We start from the raw sequence: 24,589 nt of genomic DNA, 5'->3' as shown, positions 1-24,589 counted from the left end.
ATGATGACATGTCAAATCGGTAAAATTACCGAATGAACAATACTGAGCTCTCCAGAAAAAAAATAAAAATATAAAAATAGTGATAGACTGATAAGTGATGATATGAGTTTCAAGGTTTTTCTTCACATTTTAAATCTATCAAGAATAGAGAGCTTTGTTTAATTAAAAAATAATAAAAATTGCAGGGAGCTTCCCGGGTCATCAGCATGTGTTATACGAAATTAAAAAACGAAGCAAGTAAAAGCCTGCCTAAAGTTTACTACTGTAGATAAAGTTTTCCAAAAATTCAACACATGGTGCGATTTTACGGCTCCCATTTCCTCATGTTGCGTGTGTGTGTGTTTACGAGTGAGGGAAGTTGTGTGTGTGTGTGTGTGTGTGTGTGTGTGGTGGTATTGTTGCCAGGCAGATGGAGCGGCCCACATGGCGAACCCCTGACATCAGCCTCCGCTGCCGCCACCGCCGGGCCGCCTGTTTCTCCCCCAGCGACTTAAGGCAAGGCCGCTGCACATAAACACGCACGGCGTACGCACGTAAACGCGCACACACCTCGAAACGCTCGCCGGCCGCCTGACTTGGAATATCGAGCGAGTGTTTTTGCCCCCCCCGAAACCCCCCAACCCCGGCCCCTCATTGTGTTGGTTTATTTGCGGATTACTGTGACAGCCTGATGTAAACACTCGTCACTCTCACTGGGTTGAGTGGACGCAGGCCTCGCAGGGCGTTGGGAGAGTCAGAGAGAGCTCATTGGACATACGGCAGGATAGAAAAAGTCTACACACCCCCGTTCTGGCGCTGTTGACGGGAAGAAAGAAAAAAAGGAACTGACCGTTATTCCCTCCGCTCTTGAGTCGTTCAGGTGATAGGCCACCCGCAACCAAGTGCCTCTGATTAACCCCAAGTCATGTTTGGCTGTTCTAGTAGGCTTTTGCTGACATTTTGTATATATATATATATATATATATATATATATATATATATATATATATATATATAATTTATTTTAAGTTTGTTAATAGTGTCTTTTTTTTTGTCAAAATCCCTTTTTGTCATTAGTGGACGTGCATTTAAGTGACATTACAGCACAACACAACGACATTTCCGCCAATATTTATTCAAAATGAGATCATTGCTGAAAAAAAGAGACGTCTAATATACGAATACATGTTATATTACAAAGCAGCTGCTCTTGCGGGTACACAATACAAATACATACAAATGCAATCATGACAGCTGAGCACCAGGGGAAAAATGTTGAAACTGCCTGCCTAATAAAAAGCCTCAAGCTTTTGAACTTGAATTGCGCAAGCGTTGTACGTCTCGAATGATAATCGGCCGCATCTTTAGCAGCTGCGTACCGAAAGCCATCTGAGGAATTCTTTCATTGCTCGTCACCCAACTTGAGGTCCATGTACGAGTACGCGAGTGGGGGATAAAACAGAGGATGAAAACCATGGGAAAGAACTGAAAATGACATCACAGTTGCTCAGGTAGCAACCAATCATGGCTCGGCTTTAGAAACCAGGTGAGCTCTTCGGCACTGTGATGTCATCGTCAGTCGACAGCAAGTGGCAGTACAAAGCAAAATGGCAGCCCACCGTGGTGGATTTTTATGCTCATTAATTTTTCCACAAATGCGATGATCATCACAATATCATGTTTAGACTAGTGGATGCGCTTAAAAACAACAGGCCAGCTCAGTGGCCTAGTGGTAGAGTGTCCACTGGGAGGTTGTGGGTTCAATCCCTGGCCGGGTCATACCAAAGACTTATAAAAGTGGGACGTATTGCCACCCTGCTTAACTCTCAGCATTAAGGGTCGGACTTGGCGGGGTTGGATCAGCAAATGATTCCCGAGCGCGGCCCCTGCTGCTGCTCACCGCTCCCTCAGGGAATGGCTCAAATGCGGAAAACGGATTTCGCCCCACTTCGGTGGCTGCTGTGACTTGATATCATATTATTGTCAAGAGCGTTTCTGACTTGACTTTTAAGCTTAACTTGTCTCATGAGTGAGAACAGAGAGCATACTAGGACCTTGAGCTGGATCTCAAAGATATCGAGTAAACACTCAAACGTCTTTACGATGGCTTTTTGACGTTGAAGGTCATCAAAACCGCCATTTCACCGGAATCTCCCAAGTTGGCCGCCAGCTTGAGCTCCGCCACCCCCTCCCCGCTGAACACCTCGGCCTCCCACACCCGGCTCTTGTTCAGCTTCAGATCGGTCCGCCCGTGACCCACCACGCACACCCGCTGCGCCCCTGGGATCCTCACCCGGAAGCGGACCCAGCTGGCGGCGTCCAGCAGGCCCACGCGGGGCTCAAAGAGCACGCAGCCTTTCTTCCAGGCGGCGTAGACGCACGGGAAAGGAAGTCCCGCCTGCTCGCAACTGTTCCTCAGCACAAAGTCACACATGGGGTTGAACTCTCCACCAGGGGCGGTCCTGGCGTACAGCCCCAGCCGGTACGTCCCGGCGTGCGGCAGGCCAACGCTCACCGTCACCTTGCTGTCGGTGTGCGTGCAGAAAAGATGTCGCGCCAGTGGGAAGGCGGCGTTTTTTCTCTCGCCTGCCCGGGTGAGCGTGGTGTGCAGCTCCAAGTCTCGCTGGTTGTGGAAGGTGATGTTGCATTTGCCCTGCGGTGTGCTCACCAGCGCCGCCGTGTGGCTGAATTTAGAAAGCCCCGCCTCTGACGTGCGGGTTCCCGGCCCGCACGTCGAGCTCAGATTGGGCGGGAACAGCTCGTCCCGGTCTGCCACTTTGCCCTTGCAGTGCAGCAGGAAATTGGCCACGTTTTGGAACTTCATGTCTGTTTTCTCAAAGTCTCGCACAAAGACGGAGAGGCGGTAGAAGCCGCGTGACGGGCAGAGGACGTGGCAAGTCAGAATCTCCGGTTGGATTTGAGATACTAAGCAACATTTGGCAATAGAAGTCTCCAGGTCCGGATGGACCAGTTCGCAGAGCATCATAAGCGACCGGGACGTGCTCAAGGTCAGCTTGAAGCGACCTTCTTCCACTTCTGCCACCTCGCTGCCCCGATTGCTACCCGACACTCCCAGGGACGCCGCCGCCGGCTGCAGCCCCCACGACAGGTAGGGGTTCTCCGGGATCTCCTCGGTGGCCCTGGCTTCCCGACACTCCACTGTGAAGGAGCACACCCAGCTCAGGAGGGTGCTGGCGCTCTCAGGCCTGGCGTACAGCCTCAGGTTGTAGGTTCCGCTGGCGGGAGGTAACAGCTGCAGGTTCATGCTGCGTTGGGACACCGTCAAGAGGCCGAAGGAGGAGTGGCTGCTCTCCTTCTGTTCCGGCGTGCCGCAGTGGAGGAAGTCCTGCTGCGGTGTGATCTCGTAGGTGAAGGTCACAGGCCGGGAGAAGCCCAGGGAAATGTTTGCCTCGCCTTCGTCTGAGGAGAAAAGATTGGAGGAGGAGACGTTGTTCCCGGGTGTCTTTTCCCTAACCTTGTTCACGTATTTCCGGGGTGAAAGGCTTTGCCTGCCAGACTGACCGGTGACGAGGTGGCAGTGATGAGGCTGGATGAGCCTGAGCCCCGTGGCGAAGAAAGCCGAGGTCTTGAAGACCCGCTTCTCAAACTCCTCCAGGGTGACGGGCGCCTCCAGAAGCTGCCATCTCGCCTCGTCGGGGAAGTGCGACTCGATGAACTCCTCCGGGTCCGTCAGGAAATAGAAGTCGTCGAACCTTGTGGGGGCAACAGATGGCGACAGGTGCTTTTTCAGACTATGGGATGACTTTTTACTATCGGAATAAGTCTTGGGTTCTTTTCGGACCTTTTGACGAAGCTCTCGTGCTCCATGTCCACTCGTCCGGCTCCCCAGCAGGCGTCCATTAGGAACCACTGTCCCCCTAAGAGCACGGCGTTCCACAGGTGATCCGATGTCACGTTCCTGAGGCTCTGGCCCTGCCGGTAGCCTATGCCCTTGCTGTGGCCCGCCACCTCTTGGCACTGGAGGCCCACCAGCCTGTCAAAACAGGCAGAGCATGCGCCCTGATCCCCTCGTCTTAAATTACGTGCGTTTTCCGAGCGCGTCGTCCCGGGACGGAAAATGTCTATCTTGAAAATCCCAAGGGATTAAGGGCACAATGCCGCTCTATTGTGAGCCAATGAAAAAGTCAATTTTTTTCATTTCAATGCATTGCACTGTAGAATATGACTCAGTGTGTCTGGTACGCTGCTTGGGATTGAAATCTCAAAGTTGTCATAAAGAAAAGCAAGATTTTCTCTGACGTCCATCAAGGCCACCAACTGCTGTCCTCGTCAATCTAGTTCCTCTTTGTGCATAATTAATAGTAACGGGGAGAGAGGTGGCATTAAGTCCTAACCTTCAACGTTCAAACAAGTCCTGAGTTACCATAGAGTTACCAAGTCAAGTCTTTACTTGGGTTAGGTTAGGGTTTCCCAACCCTCATTGACCCAATAATTATGAACTCCTCTCAATTTACTCATCCTGATCTTTGGAGCTGTTTGGTTGAGCATAAAATTATTACTCTGAATATCAACCGAGCTAATTGTACCTTCCGTCATCGAGTGGAAGAACATTTAATTGTTCTGGTGACAAGTCACGTGACTGATTTTCCTGGTGACTGTCGTCTGACCCGAGTGAGCAAGACTGTCATTTACGCGCAGTGGAGCGCCAGACAGAAGGAAGTTTTGAGAAAACTTTAACTGACCTGGAAATTGTGGACCTTTTTACAGTATGTAAAACTTGTCAAGTCTTGTTCAAGTTGAGTCCTAGTCCCAAGTCCTACAATTGGTGACCTACGTCTGACCTGAGTCCACACCTCTACTAACAAGGTCATGACAAGGCCACGGGAAGTCGGTACCTGCACATTTCCATACAGAGGCCGGCGTAGCCGCAGCAAACTCCGCGGCCGCTTGCGATCACTTCCTCCGGGGAGCACAACTTCTCCGACCGTCCCAGGAAGCCGCCGATGTCGTACTCTGTGGACGGGGACAGCGGCGCTTTGGTCTTCTGGATGCCCAACAAAACACCAGCAAAATGTGGCGCCGAGTTGGACTAATGCTCACCGATGTTGTGACAGAGCCAAACCCAGATGGTGCGGATTTTCTCCAGCTCGTTCTTGGCAATGCTGGCGATGCTCTGGACGATGGCGGCCACATCGTGAACACGCTTTTCCTTAAGCTGAAAAGCACAACACCAACAAAAGCGTATCTTTGAAATTCAATGCGGTTCCCGGGATTCTTAACATGTCTGAAAGGTTTTTGGCAGAATTCCCTAAGAACAAAGAACTCCCACTTTTCCTTTTTGAGGAGGTGGTCCGGTCTCGTGCAATTGACTGCTGACTCCTCGACTGTTGGCTCATACCATGATGACCAGGTGGGATTCCTGTCCTAGTCTTGTCCTAGGTTTGGGTTAGGATTGGGTTTTTCTATATATTTTCATTCTTAATCCAATAGCAATCGGTTCAATTTTTCTTCGGATTCTTCTAATGCTACAATTCTTCTTATGATCTTTATTCTCATAAATCACACATTTTTGTTGTGATACTTATTCTTCTATTTTTTCCCTTCAAAATATTTTTTCTTATTATGATTATTCAAATCCTTCCTAGTTGGCATTAGTAGAATAATCTGCCTATTTTCGTGTGTGTTCTCACCTCTGCCCCTGCCCTGATGACATGCGAATCGAGCCGGTGGAAGATGTCCGAATTGGCAAAGAGGTCTTTCCTCCTCCTCCTCCTCCCCACCGCGGCCGTCGCCGTGCACCTCGGACCGACCTCTGCCCCGGTTTTGAGGTTCCTCTGCGGCTCCTCCGCCCTCACGTTGCACTTCTTCACCACGTCGATGCTCCTGGAGGCACTCTCGGACGACAGCTGCCTCTTGGCCGTCGGACGCTGGTCCTCGGCCTCTGCCGCCAGTTTCTCAAACACGTTGCGGCGGGAAAGCACGGCGCTCTGCGGGGCTTGGACGTCGTCCACGGGGGTTTTGGGACCATCCCCCGCCGGCTTGGCGCAGCCTGCCAAAATCCCCACGAATGCAACAGCGCTTGGCGGACTTAAGGCGGGACTTTCTGGAAGCCCGCGGAGCTCCAGGGCCTTCACCTGGATTGGTCCCGTCTGGCTGGCCTCATCCTGTCGGGCGGAGCAGGAGAAAGGGAAGGAGAACTTCTGGATTGCGACCTCTGCCGACATTACGCCGAAATCATAGCGACCTAAACGGAGAAGGCATAAAAATGAACCAAAAGAACAAGACAAGGTCGTCGTTCTCAAATTGAAGATGGACGGCGTCTTCGTGCATTCCATACAACGCCTTCTGGACGACAGTGATGAATTAGCAATTAAATCATTTCTATTCGTGACTGTTAATGATGGCAGAGGTTGGAGTCGTTAGTCTTTGTCAACGTTGACAGCAGATTATTTCCACCCTAAAACTTCTTCCTGCTTGCATTTTGAAATGATAAAACCGTTCAAATGAAATGCTGATCTTGTACAGCAGAAGCAGTTGTGCCTTTGGGACCTTTTTTGATCACCTAGTAGGCAAACAGTCGGAGAATATCAATATCAGGCACCTGTGTATCTTTTGTAGCGATTTGAATGCACACAAATTGGAGAAAGAAGAAGTTGCCTTGTTTTTAGCATTAGCAGCACAACTAAAATGTGACTACAAAGGTAGCTGTGTGTCTCTTTTGTGGAGGTTTTGTAACACAAAGTAAAGATTTCTTCTCTTGCTTTGCTGTTAGCATAGCATTTAGCATTCGCGTCACAAAGTGGGCAAACAAAGAGCTAAAATCAGGCTACAAAAGGAGTTGTGTATATCTAAACATGCCTGTCTCACACTCGTGGAGTTTTTGTAACACGCGGCTTAGAGACACAAGTTGCTATGGTGTTAGCATTTAATGTAGCGTTAGCAAGCGAAGGCAATATAGTATATAGTGAGTATATTAGTGGAAGGATGCTGAGTTTCCAAATGCCAGGCAGGAGGTCTAGACCAAAGACCAAAGAGGAGGTTTATGGATGTAGTTAAAGAGGACACGAAGGCAGTTGGTGAGAGGGCAGAGGAGGCAGAGGACAAGGTTCGACGGAGGCAGCGGATTAGCTGAAGGGAAAAACCCAAAGGAAAAGAAGAAGAAGCAAGCGGGAAACAGGTGACGAAAATGAGACTACAAAGTGACTTGTTTGTCTCATTGTATGCGTCTGTGCTGCTTTGAATTTTCGGAACACACAGATTAGAGAAGCTCATTGCTTTGTTGTTGTTTGGAAGGATTTGCCAATATTCACTAAATGGCTCCATAACGAAGAGGCGAAAAGTTGGCCAAAATGATATTGTTTATGTATTTAAGTGTTTGACAAATATGACATTTACCAAATTGTACCTTAGGAGGTTTCGGCCAGACGCCGGCGACGTGTACGCCTTTTGTCTCTTCCTTGAGTTTTCGCCACAGTGTTTTTGTTTTATTTTTAGCATTAGCATTGTGAGTCTGCGAAACAGCACAACTGTCTTCTGCTTGATTTGTTTTGACCGTCTGGAACAGTTGCTTGGTACCAACATCAACACTAACAAATCAGAGAAGTCTGTCTTTAGCAGCTTTGGACTTACTCTCACTTGCAGCTGGAATTTAAATCAAATTTAAATTGAACACGTGTAGAATTGTATAGCATATGCCTGGCTTTAATGCGGATCCTTTCGAAATATGCTAGAACATAATCTGATCAAACACACGCTGAAATTCATGTGAAAGAAACGTGAACGCGGTCTCGTTAAACGTACATCGATGCCAAACGTACATCGGCGCGCCGCGTACTCACCCCGAGCCGATTTGAAACGCTTGCTGTGAAGTTTGCCAGCGTGTGCGGCGTGGACTTGTTTCCCCCGTCAGTAGTCAGTGGGCGGCAGTTGGCGGGGGGGCGCAGTTTAAATAGCCTGCCAGGACCGGGCCCCAGAATAACAGGCCTAAAAATACAACAAAGGAGCAGCCAATGGGGGTTGAGACCCCGCCACGCGCTCGTGTGTGTGCGTGCTGAGGATGTATGCTGGCTATCACCGACAGCCCGGCATCCGATAATGCGTCCGTCGGTGCTAAACACATCAACAACTCGCCAACCAGCCCGAGAAGAAACTTGAAGCTTTAAAAATTCTTGACGGACAGTCAAAATGCGAACAGACGCGTCCGCTAAGTGGCTAAGTGCGGCTTAGTCGGCGTTGGCTAAGTGGCCACCGAAAAAAGCACACGTCTTTGGGGAAGGTTATTTGCACCCCTCTGTTTTTCACCAAGGAGACCAGTTAGCCACTGTGCTGATTTTTTTTTTTTACACTCAGATGAATGATGTGTTTGTTTTGTTTATTTGATTGTTTTGGGCTTTGGGGTGACATTTCAGGATGAACCTAAAATGCACTTTAACCTTTACAGGTGAACTTCATTTGACCTTCCGTCAACTTTTAGAAGCTGACTTGCCAATGTCGCAATTTAGCAGTTTTTCGAGTTTGGAGTCATCAATGGCTTAGGGGGGGGGGGCTATTTGTTGTTGCGTGGCAAAATTTGAGGTACAAGTGAGCTTCGATTAGGATTAAACTCTTTCTGGACAAAGTTTGCACTTGGGCTTTCTGGCATGAACGTCCTCATTTCAGACCCGTCCGTCTGTCCGTCTGCTAGCTAGCCAGCCGCCTGCTATGTTGTTACAGTTATGTGGACTCGCGCACGACACAAAATCAAGTGAGGCAGTCACGTATTGGATGACAAACCAGTCCGAGTTCTGCGGGCTAGCAGGCTAAAGTAGAGGGTTAGCAGGCTTCACTAGCCCGACTAGCTCACTAGCGCGCTGTTATGTGCATCCACACGCGACACAAAATCAAGTGCCTTCCTGGCGTTCTGTGGGCTAACAAGCTAGCAGGCCTCACGAGCGCGCTAGCCGACTGGCCTGTGAGCTAACAAGCTATCAGGCCTCACGAGCGCGCTAGCCCACTGGCCTGTGAGCTAACAAGCTAGCAGGCCTCACGAGCGCGCTAGCCCATTGGCCTGTGAGCTAACAAGCTAGCAGGCCTCACGAGCGCGCTAGCCCACTGGCCTGTGAGCTAACAAGCTAGCAGGCCTCACGAGCGCGCTAGCCCACTGGCCTGTGAGCTAACAAGCTAGCAGGCCTCACGAGCGCGCTAGCCCACTGGCCTGTGAGCTAACAAGCTAGCAGGCCTCACGAGCGCGCTAGCCCACTGGCCTGTGAGCTAACAAGCTAGCAGGCCTCACGAGCGCGCTAGCCCACTGGCCCGTGAGCTAGCCGCTAACAGCGACACTTCACAAAAAGTTAACCATTTATTAAACACTGCAGACAATTGAGCACATATATTTCACACAGTAACGTATTTGCTTGACAAGTGGAGGTTGAGCAGGGCGTGTTTAGAGCGCATTTAGCAAACACGCCAACAGTATGCGACAGCTAGGGATGAAGACGCCATTTTTTTCAGAATTTTGGAACGTACTTGGCCTTTTTTTTTTTTTTAATCCATATGAATTTGGCAGTCTTGTCAAATTCATAAGATGTTTTATTTTCACTTTACAGCGACTTCAACATACTGTGATGCCCGCATATGTGGGCAAGGAGAGGCTCAGTGCTCAGACTAATTGTTGAAGTGATGGTGACTGTTCTACAGTATGGCAAGGGGTATGTTAGCTTGGGATAACTATCAATACTGGAAATTATAAAACTGATTTTAGGTTATGTTGATTAATTGTGTGTGTGTGTGTGGGGGGGGGTAATGTGAGGATTCACAGTATTTTTAGAATTGAAACGCTTAGGCTTCAAACACGTGGCTATAAATAGCAAAGGCTGTAAATCAGTTGTGATTCCTTGTAAAAAATTAACGTCACCGCCCGTCGCCATAAAATTTTATCGGGCGGATGCGACACGGCGCAGATTGACGGAATTGCGCGAGTTCCACTGGTTGCTAGGCGGAATTCACGGAGGGCAAACATCTGCTCCTCAAACCCCAATAAAAATGTGATTGACAAACTCGAGGGCTGCACAGGAACACGAGGTTATTTTTAGCCATTCATGTTAGACTTGGACTCTATGCTCTGTATGAAATATAAAAACTCAAATCTGGTGGAAGCAATAGTCAGAACCTGCTCATTCTGCACAAAATTTTGTAAGATTTGCCACAAAAAAATCTGATCACATCTGGCTGACCACAACATTTTTTTGCGGCCCGCACAAGCAAATGGTGTTCATCCACTTTCATGGTTCTTGCTGAAAGGATCAGGATAAGCAGCGTCTCCACTTGAACTTGATCAATTCCCATTTCCAGGTGAAGGCTTTTAAAGGCGTGTAAGTAGTCGTCTGCGGTTTGTGGGGAGAAAACGAAGGCCTTCTGCCTCCAGCGAGACGTTGAGACGCTCGCGGCTTCTCCTGTGATCTCGCTTACACCTGCTGGACTCATTTTCTTCAAACACTCTGCTGAGGATGAGGATGATGAAGATGATGGCGTGTAGCCTTCAGGCGCTTCACACTCTTCCACTGGAAGCGGGGGGGGGGGCCGAAAAGAAAAAGAGCGAGCCGGGCCTGGCCTTGACATTGGAGCCATTGTGTGTTGGTTGTCACGGCAACAGCAAGACGAGGAAATTGAAAATGAAGCGTAGCGTCACATGGCAGCATGTGAATCATGTGACCGGCGAGACCACTTCCAGCCGACACGGTCAGGTGACTCCTCTTCAAACTACTCCGGCAAACATCCCAACCACATGGTTATTGCATGTTTTATTTGATTTTTATTTAAAACATACGTTGTATTTTATTGTTTTAACAAAGATATTTTATTTGTTACGTTGAGGTTTTTTTTTCCCGACTAGATTAAGTGTTTGTTTTTTTTCATTTTCTTATAATTGATTGTTTCATTGTAAATAATGAAATAAAACACGTATTATTTATTTAATTAAATATTTTGTTAATTTATTGTCATTAAATTAATACAAAATTAAATTAATACTGAAACAAACTATTTGACAGTTTTTTTTGTTTTTTTTTAAGCTGTGCTGGTCACAAATCCAAAGTGTGTTTTATTATGTGATATATTGTAGATAGAAAAATAAACGTGTAAAATAAAAATAGGTTTCGTTTTATTTTATTAAATTGTTAATCAATTGTTATTTCATTGACATGGAAAAAAATACAAAAAAATGGACTCATTTTATATAAATTAGGTATATAATTTTTCCTCTTTAATTTATGAACAACTTTTTTTTATTGAATTAATTGTCATTAAATATAGTAAGATTTAAAAAAAAGAATAAGGTAATTCAAGTATTTAATAATTTAATAATTTTTTCAAATAATGAGCTGTCTCATTTGTACATTAAAAAGATTAAAATGCAAATAAGCTGCTATTTTAATTTCATTAATAACTTCAATATCCGATGTGATGTCACTGGAACAACTTTACAAACTTTAGTTTTGCTTTCCATCATCAAAGTAAACCAAACGTCACGTTCAGCCCCAAGCTCGCCACGTGATGACGTCACGCCGCCTGCGCGTGCACGGTGGGCGCGGCCGCGCGCTCTCCAGCCTGCCTTCGTGTCAAGCATACCTGCGCGGTTTTTTTGTTTAGTTTTTTTTTGTAGTTTTCCACTTTTTGCTGCTTGTGCTGCTCACGCTCACTTCCGGGAGATCGGACGGGCCCGTGACGTCACCATGAAGCCCGCGACGATGGATGATGGCGACTCGACACCAGGTCACAACTTTGTCTTTTCTTTTTTTTTACTTCGTTTATGACTTTTTGTGGTTGAGGCGGCATATTTAATGAATGAATTGTGTGGCCGGTGAGCCTCATTTGCATGCAAGATTGTGACGGGTGCGTTTATTTGGCTCGCCTTGTTTGCTTGCTGCTGTTTTTGTAAACGTTCAACGCTTAATGAAATTAAGGTCGAACGTTGTTATGGTAGCAGTTTGATAAGTGAGCGACCACAAAATGAGCAGGAAACACTTTAAAAACGCCACAAATTCTCCTTTCTTCGTGTATGGAAAAGTTCCCATGACTTGATTAGCGCTTGGAACTGTTGTTGAATTTTTAGTCAATGCGAGCTAACAAATCTGAGCTTTTTACTAAATGATGTGTTGCAATAACATTAACATATTTGACATAAATGTATGATACAGGACGGATTTTATCACAACAAATGGTCATCAAAATAGTGAAATATTTATATTGTCTTGCTTTGTTTAACGGCTTTTATGATGATGCGTTCAATGCGCAAAACGAGGAAAGGCGACTTTGTTTGAGTTGTACTAACATTTCATACGCAAGGTAACTCAATAGCCGGGGATTGAACCCACAACCTCCCAGTCTCAGGGCAGACACTCTACCACTAGGTCACTGATCTGATAGGAAGTAGGTAGCGACCAATCACCGGTTTTCTGGGTTTGGCCCTCAAACTGAGCCATGAAAGGCAACATTGGCGTCTTGAAGCATTTGATCCAAAAGTAACATGCCGACGGAACAAAAAGGGTCCAAGGACTGACCCTTGAGGGACCCCATGTTGTCATGCCGCAAGACAAGTCAGACACGTGACATGACATCTCATGATTTATTGTGTGTATGACTTGTTGATATTTTGATTCACGTATGTCGTCACAGGAGAGGACATTTTTCTTTGACTTGACCTTCAACCTTGACCTTTGGGCGCACCTTTGCGTGCACTTTGTGTCACGTTGTTGTTTGTCTGTAAGTCCGGCCCGGCCGCCGCGCCGCCGTCTTTCATTTTCCATTTGGCTGGCACGTCCGTCCCGGCGCTCTTGGGAGCGGCAAACGTGTTGTTTGGTTCCGGCGGGAGTTCAAAGAGCTTCCATCTCTGCCGCCGCTAACGTCGCCGCGGGAATGCCGGCGTGTTAGCGCACGCCAGGATGAACGCCGCCGCGCCAGTTATGGAAGTGAAGTACTTTTGAAAACAACGCTCGATCGCCATGCGTACATTTTTTTTCTCTCTTGAAATGGCCTCACGACAAAAATTCAATATCGGAGCAGTACAGAAAAATAAATAGCGCAATGCTAACGCAACTTTAGCAACAAATGCTATTGGCGTAATACGTATTTGCAGGGGACGAATGGCTACCAGGTAGGGCTGAACAATGCTAGTAATCATGATTATTTTGTTCAATATTGTTATCATTAAATATGTTCCAATGTATTTGCAAGTACGTTCGAACGTACTTTTAGGCTAAATGCTAAAAACTATAGCGTCACGCATGCGCATACCCCGTAGCAGTATTGGGAAAAAATGGCGGAACAGAAATGATGCACTGCAGATAATGATGATAATAATAATAATGTCAAGTAAACATGGTTTATTTAATTTGTGAAAGTGTAATGTATGTAGGCCCAAAAAAAAGAAAAAAGCTTTTTCTTTTGTGTGGCATTATGGGCAAAAATTTTTTAGCACTTAGCCTACAAGTACATTGGAACGTGCTTGCAAATACGTTTGAACTTGCCCGGCAAAAACATTCACTCCACATTGGCACTTCTGTATAGAATCATTATTTCTGATTTACGCCGACACCGCTCCTGTTTGTTGTCATGTTTGATGCTGATTGGACGATTTGAGTCGCCGACTGGCGGCATGACGTCACACTTTCATGACGTTCAGGAAGGATGCAAACATTTCCTGTGTGTGTGTGAAAACAAAAGTCCTGCTTCTCGTGTACTCTTGCTGTTGCAGTGGCTGCAGACTCCAGCAGGGGGCGGTGTGTGCTACTTTGTGTGTCCTTATCTGCGGTGCTCATTTAGTTGTGTTGTTGTTGTTTATTTTTATGAACGTGTTAATCGCTTGCATGTGTTGTGACGTTTGTCATCGTTGACATGGAACTCGTCTGGAAAAGTTAAGAGGACACACTTGCTCGGCATGTGCGTGTGTGCGCGCGTGTGCGCGTGCGCGCGCGTGCGCGCGCGTGTGCTTCAGGACAATAGAAGGTGAAAGGTTGCGTGTGACCCCCAAAAAGGCGGCAAACATCGAAACTTGAAAAACAAGGATGGGCAAACAACTTAAGTGCTTAAATGAGGGGGCCACGATTTTTCTTCTTTTTTTTAAATAATTACATGAAATTATTGGATAATCTTTCAATTACCAATTCATTAGAATATTATGCCATTGTTATTGTTATTTTTAAATTATTGTATTTATATATGTTTATTTATTTATAATGATATATTTTTATTTATTTTATTGTTTTTAGTTACCCAGCAAGCTATTAACGGTTTGATTTATTTAATGACATTTGTGAATTTATTTAATGGAAATATCTAATCATTTTTTAAATTAAAATAAAATGTATATAGTGCTATTTTTAAGGATTATTATTTCTCTTATTTGAGGACCTTTTAATTCATGTAATGCTTTTTAAATAATTGAATGTATTTTCTTTTAATGACATTTCTCTGTTTATTATTTAATGCTCTTTTTTTTTCTTAAACTGATTGAATGGATTGTTTGTGATTTTCCAATCCAATCTAATCCACGATGACATTTTCATTGTTATTTTACGATTAATATTCATCGTGATCCGCGCACACGCACGCGCGCGCGCACACGCCATGATGTAGCGTGCGCGGGCAGCTGAGTAAGAAGAGCCAGCTGCTCCCCTCGTCCGCATCTTCATCTTCATCTTCATCTCCTTCCTCCTCCTCATCATCTTCATCCTTCTTCTGCTTCCAAGGTGTCACTCAAACGCGCGCACGCACACACTCCGCTAATGAAGGTTGTTCCCCGGATTCCCCTTTTCTCTCCTTTTTGCCTTTCGATTGATGAGTCAGCTCTGCGGGACGCCGTTTTTTTTGCCGTCACGCTACGTGGTCCGGGACGGCCGCTCGGAATTTGCCACGGCGCCCACGTTGGCATCCTAATGAGGGGTGCGCCGCGTCCCCCCCCCACATGTGGCGCAAGGGCAAAAAGGACGGCAGCCGCAGCGCACGGTCGGCCCGTCTGGACTGCTGATCAATTTCACGTACTGTACAGCAGCGCCAGACTGTTTCCAATTTGAAATCAATTGAAATGTCGTCTCAAATATTTTTTCTTCTTCTCTTAACGGCGACGTCGTGTGTGGCTTTTGAGGTGCGCCACATTTTTCAGTAGAGATAGACCGATATGTTTTTTTTCAGGTTCGATACCGACGCCGATTATTAGTTGCCAAGGAGGCCGATAACCGATATTTGAAGCCGATATTCATTTTCAGTAAAAAAAAAAAAAATAGTGGGGGTGGGGGGGTATTGGCATCCAAAATGTTTTAAATACAAATGCCTTGACTTTGTTGCAATATCTTAAAACATGTTTATTAAACTTCTTTTTTTTTTTAAATCTGAGAATATAATTAATTTTATATTTCTACAAAAAAAATGCCCTCTAGTTATCAACAGTAAAAAAAAAATTCCCAAATTTAAAAATACCTGAACTCTTAAACTTTCACGTCTTTGTTTAAATGTGGAACAAAAAATGTTCCCAGGGTCAAGTAAAAAAAATAAAATGGTTTTCGTTTGACCCTTTTATCGGCCGTCGGATATTTAAAAAACGCTGATACCGAAAATGGTGTAATCTTCACATAATTAAATTTTGGTGGTGCTTTTTTTTGTTTGTGGTCCAAGTTTGTCGTGGTCTTGATGAGGGTCACGCGGCATCTCCGCAGGCGCGTATCCAAAGGTCTTGCCGCGCACCTTATTGCTTCCTAACGGTGCCGGTGATTCATCACAGCGGCTAACAGACTCGCCGAGCGCCCCCGGCGTCCTCCGCGCAGCCCGCCGCCGCCGACCGCTTGCCGCCGGCGACTCTCCCGACCGACGAAAGCGTTATCAGCTCAGCCTGGCACAGGATATGAAGGCGGCGAGCGAGCGAGCGGCGGGCGGTCGGCGGCTCACGCGCTGCCGTTGATGTGTTTAAGACGTGATGAAAGTGGATCGAAAAGCTAACTTGTGTGGCACATTAGCGCTCATGTGATCTTGATGTCAGCAGATGGAAAAAAAAAAAAACACTCACATGACTTACGCATTTGTTCATTTGATGAAATCCTTTTTTTTTTCCCTTCAACAACAAACACATGAAGTGTTTGTGTGATGTGGAAACAATTTTTGTTGTTACATTTCATATGTGATGTGACGGGAATTTTGATGTATCGGATTCAGTAGGATTTTTTTCAACCCAACCAATCGCCTTGTCCAACAACATGCCCAGCCACTCTTGCTGTTTTAACCTTTTTGTTTCGCCTCGTGAACTCATTCAAATCCAAAAACGTGTAAATACGTATTTTAATATTTTGTCCTTCACTCCCAAAGATGTATTTATACGTTTTTATGTTTGTTTGTTTTTTAACACTAGAGCATACAGAAGGCTTTGATGCAGCCTCTGACCTGAAGAGGTCGCTTAAAGCAATTGTAGTTATTCTGGTGGCAGAAGTGTATAAGAGATCAACCAGGGCTATGTTGCAAAAAACGCTATTTTTGATAGTGTTTTTAACAGGAATGTGTCCATTGATGAAATATATTCTATGCTAATTACAGCGAAACGGAAACAGATACAAATATACTTTTTTTTCCCGATGAAAGAGACTCTAATCTTTCTTTTTTGGTAGCTTCCATGTTTTGATAGCAACAGAACAGAATATTCTGTTTCCCTTGCCAAATCAGTCCAAATCCAAACAGTTGGGAGTGAAGGGGGTTGCTTCCGTGAAAAGTGATATTTGTGAAAACGTGGCGGGAGCCAGAACGAGAAACGTTCATTTGTCGAACCGGCAACATGAGACGCACTTAAAAGCGTCCAAATCGTCTCCAGGAGCTTCCTGGATTGTTGACGGACATTAAGAACTTGGCATGAAGTGGACAGTGAGGGTCCACTTAACCGCAGCAGGTCCCGACAGGCCGTGTCACGGACCCAAACCCGACCACGCGCACCCATCCGGCGCCACCCGAGTCCATTTCCATTTGCGTTTCCATCGCCGTTTGGAACTTGTGTCAAAATATTGAAATCGGTTTTGCGGACTAGCATTAGCCGCAACGCTAACGTTTTTGATGAGATTCTCCACTTGTTGTGGCTGTGAAACAAGCAGCGTGAAAAGCCTTGCAAGAGGTCAGCTCGGGACGCCGTCGTCACCGGCTGACGCTTTCCACGCTTCTTTTAGCGACTGACGCTTGCGGCGCTAAACACCTCGCACCAGCGCGAGGAGGCGTTTTGGGCCACTGCGGCTCCCAGCGCAAGATGACGTCAGCCATTTTGTTGATGGCACCTTCAAACCGTGACAAAAAAACGCAAGTACACACAAACGCACTCCACCGTCTTCAGTTTTAGTGTCGTACGTTTGAATGTTTATAAGTTATTTTGCAAAGATTTTTTTAGGACTTTGTATTATGTGAACGTTATCTCTATTGTTTTCTTGTTGAACAAATCCAAATTGGGGCAAAAAAATCGAGACCTTTTCCTTGAATTTTTTTCCTTTCTAGTGACTATTATTTATTTTATTGGTTAAAAACAAACAAACAAACAATTTGCCTAAAATGATCAGTTTTCTCATCAATGAAAATTGGACTTGATTCTTGAAAAATGTGCCTTTTTATTCTTCTAAGATTACAACTTTTTTTAAACTCATTCGCTCTCAGCCATTTTCACTGAAGCAACCCCCTTCGCTCCCGGTTTATTTACTGGATTTCGCAAGGCCCACAGAATATTGTGTTCTATTGCTAAACATGGAAGCTACCAAAAAAAAAAAGATTAGAGTCTCTTCTTTCATCAGGAAAAAAAAAGTATATTTCTATCTGTTTCCGTTTTGCAGCAATTAGCATTAGAATGTAGCTAAGTTTCATCATTATTCACAAATCAGTTTAAAAATGTGAGTAAAAGAGCTTTTTTTTTTTTAACATAGCCCCTTGTTGATCTCCTTTGCTCTGCTGCCACCTGTTGGCCATTTTTGTAATAACTACCATTTCTTCAACTGTTCTTTGCAGTCGAGAGACTGCATCAACGCCTTCTGTATGCTCTAGCATAAAAAACAAACAAACAAAAAAAACGTATAAATGCGTCTTTGGGACACGTAAACGTTTAAAATAGAACGTACGTTTTTGGGAGCAAATTAGTTAAAAACAACTTTCTTTTTCTGACATCTCATAAGATTTCTACTCTTTTGACTCAAAGTACAATTTTCTTTTTCATTGAAAAATTCAGATTTTATTCGTCTAAGATTACGACTTTTTTGTTTAGAAAACAACTCTATTTTCTGGGGGGAAAAAATCTGACTTGTTTGTAAGATTAACATTTTATTCAATAAAAAAAGACTTCATTTGTGTGAAAATGCTACTTTATTCTTGTAGAATTTCTAAAAATCCACCATTACTTGGTTGAAAAAAATCTGACAATCGTAATTATCAGATTTTTTTTTTTCCTAGAAAAATCGGAAATTTTTGTTTTTCTCATTAAATTGCAGCTTTTTATTCTGTAAAGTGACTTTATTTTTTTTTAAACTCTTTTCTTGTAAAAAATATGACTTTTTTTCTTGTGACAATTCTTTTCTTTTATTCTTATTTTGTCTTTTTACCTTGAAAAATAAATCAATCTTTTTTTTAGTCAAAAATATGATTTTGTTCTTGTGAATAATCCTTTTCTTTTTTTCCCACCACAAAATTAGTCAGGCTATTCTCATTTTTTTTTTTCTAGAAAAACCTGATTATTAAAATGTATTTTTTTCTCCTTGAAGAAGTCCGGCATTATTCTAACAAAATCCTGCATTTTAGTTGGGAAAAAAAATGACTTTATGAATTTTTTCCCCTTTCATCTTCAACGGCACAGTTTTTACCGCTGTATGTTTTGCTGTGTTTTGAAATGTTTGCTTAACACGTTTGCGCCGCAGCGAGCGCGGGCGGTGTCAAGAGCGGGCCAAGCGAGCGCTCGCAGGTAGCGCGTGCGGCTGACGCGTTCCGACACGCGGCTAGCTAACGCTAACGCGGTGACGCACGGGCCCCGGCGGCGCTAAACGGTCCCAAAATGCAAAGCAGCGCCGGCGGACGTTTTCTATATGCAAAGGTATGCAAATGAGCGACCTTTTGCGAGCGAGCACCCGCGTCCGCGTCCGGGAGGCGAATCGACGCTCGGATGGCAAAGCTTCTTCACCTCCGCGCGCTCCAAATGATCCGGAATATGCACACGTGACCCGACATTTGTTGAGAAATGACAGGAAACATTTGGAAGAAACAAACTGAACTATTGATAGGAATCGATTTTGTGAACGTCGCATGCCAGGTCGAAATCGCTTTGACTTTGCTGATGATTAGTTGGTTTGATTTGCTTTCTTTTAAGTGATTTTTAGCTTGAATAGTTTGGGCTTTAGAAAGCTTTTGCATGTTGTTGGGTTAGTATATATTATATACATATATATTAGGGGTGTTAGGTGATTCAATTTTTTAATCGCAATTAATCGCATGACTTCAATAGTTAACTCACAATTAATCACACATTTTATACCTGTTCTAAATGTACAATAAAATATATATTTTTTAAGTTTTCATATATATATATATATATATCCTTAAATGCGCATTCGTGGATGTAGTTGCTGTACCTAATAAAGTGGCCGCACAAAGCAGGCCACCTGTCACGGCGGCGGCGGCGGCGGCGGCGGAACCCTCCAAGGCGCCGCACTTGCCAACGCGGGATGCCCGAGCCTGCCTGCCTGTCGCTTCGCGTTGCCCAGATGCATTGGCGCGCGTGTGTGTGCGTGCGTGTGCCTCCTTGAACAAACACCCCTCACGCTCCGATACCTCCCCCAGGGTGAGCTGAGGCTTGTTGTTCACTCTCAGCATGATCGATAATGATCATTTTAAGCAGATGAAGGTCATGATGTCGAGCAATGAGCGTCGTCGTCCTGACCTCACACTTGCCTTAAGTCAACGCTCAGGAGAACGAAGACCTCCACCAAGGCTCACCGTTGACATTTACGGCAAATTCAGTACAACAAATGTCGTCATATTAAAAGAAAAAGTTGATCGACTCAAACTTGCTTTGAGTTATGTTTGATTTCCTTTTTAGGATTAGCTGCAATGATTATATAACACTTTTTATGAATAAAGTTTTTTTGAATGAAGTTGTGATATACAGTAGAGCACCACTACCACCTACTGTTGTGGATGTGCAATTAAACTTTATTCTTATACAGCCCCCCCAAAAAAAATAAAATAAAAAAATAAACCATGTTGCCCAGGTCACATCAATCCCTAATGACGTATTGTTGGAAAAATGACTTGATTCTCAAATATTGTGTCTTGTTAACTTAAAAAAACAACAACAAAAAACAAGCAATGCTGGCTGGAAGGACCAGCAGCGAAGTCATTGCTAACGGGTCGGCACTAGGACCTGGCGAGCGTCTTGTCAGTGGCGGGCGTCTGTCTGGGCTGAGTCACTGAGCGCGCGCGCGCGCGCGCCAGTCGAGGCTGAGCGAACGAGAGGGTGATGTCGCGCGCGGAGGAGAAGAGAAACGGCACCATGATGGGTTGACTGTGGGCCGGTGGGGGGGGAGGCGGAGGGAGGGAGGCGGTCGGTCGGTCGGTCGGTCGCTCCGTCGGAAAGAGGAAGTGTGTGTGCGTGCGCGCGCGCGCGCGCTTTCACGCCACGCGCTCAACCATGGAGACCAACAAAGTTCTGCATTTCGTGCCGTTGGGTAAGTCAACGCGGCGCCTCCTTCATGGGGGAGAACCTTGGGGTTCCCTTCCTAGAGCGAAACCCCCTCCTACCCCTTCTCTCCTCTTCTGCCCCCCCCCCCTCCCGCCACTTTTTTTTTAACCCCACATTTTTAGCGCACTTCCACACCAGATGTTTGTTGTTTTCGCTCCATTTGTGCAACTGACTCATGTTTGACTTTTTCTGATTGGAGGGGGTCCTCCAGGAAGACCCCAACACACACACACACACATATTTTTTTTACCACCCCCCCCTCCCATTTTCACCCCCTCTCTGTCTTGTTTGTCATAAACTCGTCTTGTGTGTGTCTTGATGTTGTGTTTGTGTGTGTTGGAAATGTGTGTTGTGTGTATGTTGTGTATTGAGATGTGTGTGTGTCCACCGAGAGTCAATTTAGAGGTGCGATGCGTCTGCCTCCTCACTTTGGTTTTGTCTGGCAAGGCACCACCAAAGCAATTTGTGTGTGTGTGTGTGTTTGTGTGTGTGTGTGTGTGTGTGTGTGTGAGGATTACGAGTGTGTGCGCACCAGCGTGTCCCCTGCGGGATAATATGACAGAATATTAGCGCGCTTGTGTGGCTCTCATTTGCATATTATTTGCTGATGGCGAGCGCCAACGCTAGCCGCACGATTCGAACGCGCATCTCAGACGTTCTCGTTAGCATTAGCGTTAGCGCTCCCAAGGGCCGCATTTGGTCTTGACCTCGAGTCCCCTTGAGCTCGGCTGGTGTTGACGGACGGACGCGTCGTTGGGAACGCCTGAAAAGTCGGAACGCAGGAGGAAGTCGCGGTTTTCTAAATCTCGTCCAATCTGTGAGGATGCACGTGTTGAACATCACATTTGAACATGCGTAACGGGTGGTAAGTGGTAAGATGTACATTTTTACTTTAATTTTTTTAATATATATATTTTATTTGTTTGGTTTATTGTTGTTTTTTCTTTTTCCTTTTATTTGTTATTTTATTGTTTTAATTAAGTTTTTTTATTATTTTTTTATTTTGTATTTATTTTATTATTTATTTTTGTGTTTTAATAATGTTCGTTAGTTTTTTATTTTTGTATATCATTTTTTTTAAAAATAGTCAATTTTTACACTCCTATCCAATGACACCCACGTCACTCACCAGGCCCGGGCTCCGCCTTTTCAAGCCGTAAACACTCAAAAGCCACAGATACGGCAAAGTGCCAAGTGAGGGTGGCGACTCCAAGTGGACAAAAGGCGTCACTGTTTGTCAAATCATTGGCCGCCTTCAAGTGAACGCGACACGTCAAACGCCAACACGAGGAGTTCATCCGCACTCAAGGTCACCGACGCTCCGTCAAGGTCACTGCTAGTAACACACGCACGCATCTACACGCGCCGTATTTCCACTTTGTTTTTATACTTTTGAATACGTCATCAATATGTACGTTCTAGTATACGGATATAAATATGATAGCACCACCTGCTGGTGAGTCGTGACACGACGTCACACACATTGTCACCTGTCGAGCCCACACGTCAGTGTGTGTGCGTGTGTGTGTGTTGTGGCCATACTCGAATGGATGTGTGTGTGCGTGTGCATACGAACCTTGTGCGCCGCTTTCATGTCCCGTCGCTTTATTATTGTGCGTATATTTGCATGTGTGTGTGTGTGTGTGTGTGTGTGTGTGTGTGTACTGTATAATAATTTGGTTGTGTGCGCGCGTGTCAACGTGACACTGATCTCTGATCAGTATTCACCGCTGGCAACGCTTCTCACACGCTGCAGCCGGCGAGCAGCCATCTGTGCGCGCGCGCACACACACACACACACACACACACACACACGCATCCAAATTATTATACAACACACACACACACACACACACATGCAAATATGCACACGAAATATAAAGAGACGAGACAAGAAAGCGGCACACATACACACACATCCGTGAAATTGCATCATCAGAAAGAAGGGAAAAAACACACACGGACACGCACACACTTTCAGTACGGACGTGTACGCAAGTTTTTGTGGTTTATGACGACGAATTTGGACAGTTGACATCGTTGAAGTTAAAACCGACCGAGTGCCTTATTGTTGTTACATTTACGGACATATAACAGGTAGCATCTTTTAAAAATGGTATGGCACTAAAAAAAAATGTTCAAATGTTTTGTTTTTTTATGAGAAGTTGTTGTTTTTGGCGCAAAATTAGACTTCAGTCCAGAATCGAGCTGCCGACGCAAATGTAAACGTTTTGTGGGAAAGTGTGAGGGTTGACTAAATTGCAGAAAAGTTGAAGCAAATTGGCGGAAATTTGTTGCGGAAATTGCGCTAGGAGTTGCGATTGCCGACGTTGCTTAAAAAAAGAAAATTCTAATAGTGCAACTTCATTGAAGTTAAAGCTGAGTGTCCTATTGTTATTACATTTGACTATAAACAATGGCTAACTTTTTTTTTTCACTATGGCAGTTGAAGAATATAATAATAATACAAGTAAACTGCACTATAACTTTGTTGTTATAGTTAAGCCCGAGTGTCTTATTGTTATTACATTTGACTATAAACAGTTTTTAACTCATTGTTATGCTTGTATGACAGTTAAGAATGGTAATAGGTGTGAAATGCAATTCAAATGTAGAGTAATTAAACTCTGCACTACAACTTAGTCATTATAGTAAAGACTAGGTGTCTTATTGTTATTACATCTGACTATAAACAGTGGCTAACTCATTTTAACACTTATGACAGTGAACAATGTTTAAAAAAACACGTGTGAAGCACAATTTTAAATTTTGCACTATACCTTTGTCATTCTAGTTTAGACCGAGTGTCTTATTGTTATTCCATTTGACCTCAAACTGTGGCTAACTTCCACATGTACGATAGTTAAGAATGGTAACTCAGACGTGTGAAGCGTAAGTGTAACTTAAATGAAATTCACACTGCACTTTTGTTATTAAAGTTAAGACTTATTGTTATTACATTTTACTATATACAATGGCAAACTCATTTTTACACTGACAGTGAAGAATCCAAAAAAAAAGAGATGTGTAAAGCACAAGTCTAATGTAATTAAACTGCACTATAACCGTTAAGCCTAAGTGTCTTATTGTTATTCCATTTTACCTCAAACTGTGGCTAACTTCCACATGTACGATAGTTAAGAATGTTAACTAAGACGTGTGAAGCGTAAGTGTAACTTAAATGAAATTCACACTGCACTTTTGTTATTAAAGTTAAGGCTTATTGTTATTACATTTTACTATATACAATGGCAAACTCATTTTTACACTGACAGTCAAGAATCCAAAAAAAAGAGATGTGTAAAGCACAAGTCTAATGTAATTAAACTGCACTATAACCGTTAAGCCTAAGTGTCTTATTGTTATTACATTTGACTATAAACAGTGGTGAATTCATTTTTATGCTTGAGGTGTGAAGTGCAATTCAAACGTACAGTAATTAAACGTTGCACTACAACGCAGTCATTATAGTACTGTATTTTTATGCTTGTATGACAGTTAATAATATTAAAAATGTGACTTAGAACATTGCCTGTACTGCTAATAAAGGTTTTATGTGACCCGACACAAGTGTGCTTACAGGCTTGTGTGTGTGTGTTTGTGCGAGCCAAGGCGAGGGAATTCCTGCTAATTGCTCACACATTGCCTTCTTGCCTCGCTTCAATTAAATCCAGGCGCCAGCAGCGTCTTCTTGCCTCTGTTGCGTTTTTTTTTCTCTCTCTCTCTCTCTCGCCCGCTGCCACCACGCAGCACAAAACCCTACCAGCACAAAACCCTACCCGCTCCCCCGCTTGCCGCTTTTCATTTGTGCCGCGCCGCCTTCCTTCCCGTGAGGATAAAATGTCGCATGTTGTCATGTGCGGCACACGTTGCAGGAAACGTGCACGCGCGTGTGTGCGCGGTGTACAAGATGTAACTTTGGTTGTACAAAAGAAAAGCGAA

At 44.6% G+C, this 24,589-nt stretch overlaps 2 protein-coding genes across 5 annotated transcripts in view; one reads left to right on the top strand and one right to left on the bottom strand.

Moving 5' to 3' along the window:
- Window positions 1–1,109: 1,109 nt before the first annotated feature.
- ky (kyphoscoliosis peptidase) lies at window positions 1,110–7,841 on the bottom strand. The gene is made up of 6 exons (XM_077563714.1): window positions 7,779–7,841; window positions 5,631–6,184; window positions 5,041–5,155; window positions 4,836–4,953; window positions 3,782–3,973; window positions 1,110–3,692 (listed from the first exon to the last, which is right to left on the bottom strand). The coding sequence occupies exons 2-6, from the start codon at window positions 6,162–6,164 to the stop codon at window positions 2,078–2,080; spliced, it is 2,574 nt and encodes an 857-aa protein (XP_077419840.1). The 5' UTR covers window positions 6,165–6,184; window positions 7,779–7,841; the 3' UTR covers window positions 1,110–2,077.
- A 3,721-nt stretch (window positions 7,842–11,562) lies between these two features.
- The window catches only part of slc4a11 (solute carrier family 4 member 11), a 58,610-nt gene continuing 45,583 nt past the window's right edge, over window positions 11,563–24,589 (top strand). For 3 of the 4 annotated variants that reach the window (XM_077563666.1, XM_077563658.1, XM_077563640.1), the window contains exon 1: window positions 20,416–20,633. Coding sequence is in view for 3 of the 4 variants with exons in the window: in XM_077563658.1 (XP_077419784.1) it covers window positions 20,597–20,633 (37 nt within the window). In the remaining variant the exon portion in view is untranslated. Of the gene's footprint in view, window positions 11,689–20,415; window positions 20,634–24,589 lie in introns of those variants that run through there. The other variant, XM_077563648.1, reaches the window with a different exon arrangement.

Source organism: Vanacampus margaritifer, chromosome 1, assembly GCF_051991255.1.
Source record: "Vanacampus margaritifer isolate UIUO_Vmar chromosome 1, RoL_Vmar_1.0, whole genome shotgun sequence".
NCBI lineage: Eukaryota > Metazoa > Chordata > Actinopteri > Syngnathiformes > Syngnathidae > Vanacampus > Vanacampus margaritifer.
This window is presented reverse-complemented; position numbering and strand designations above follow the sequence as displayed.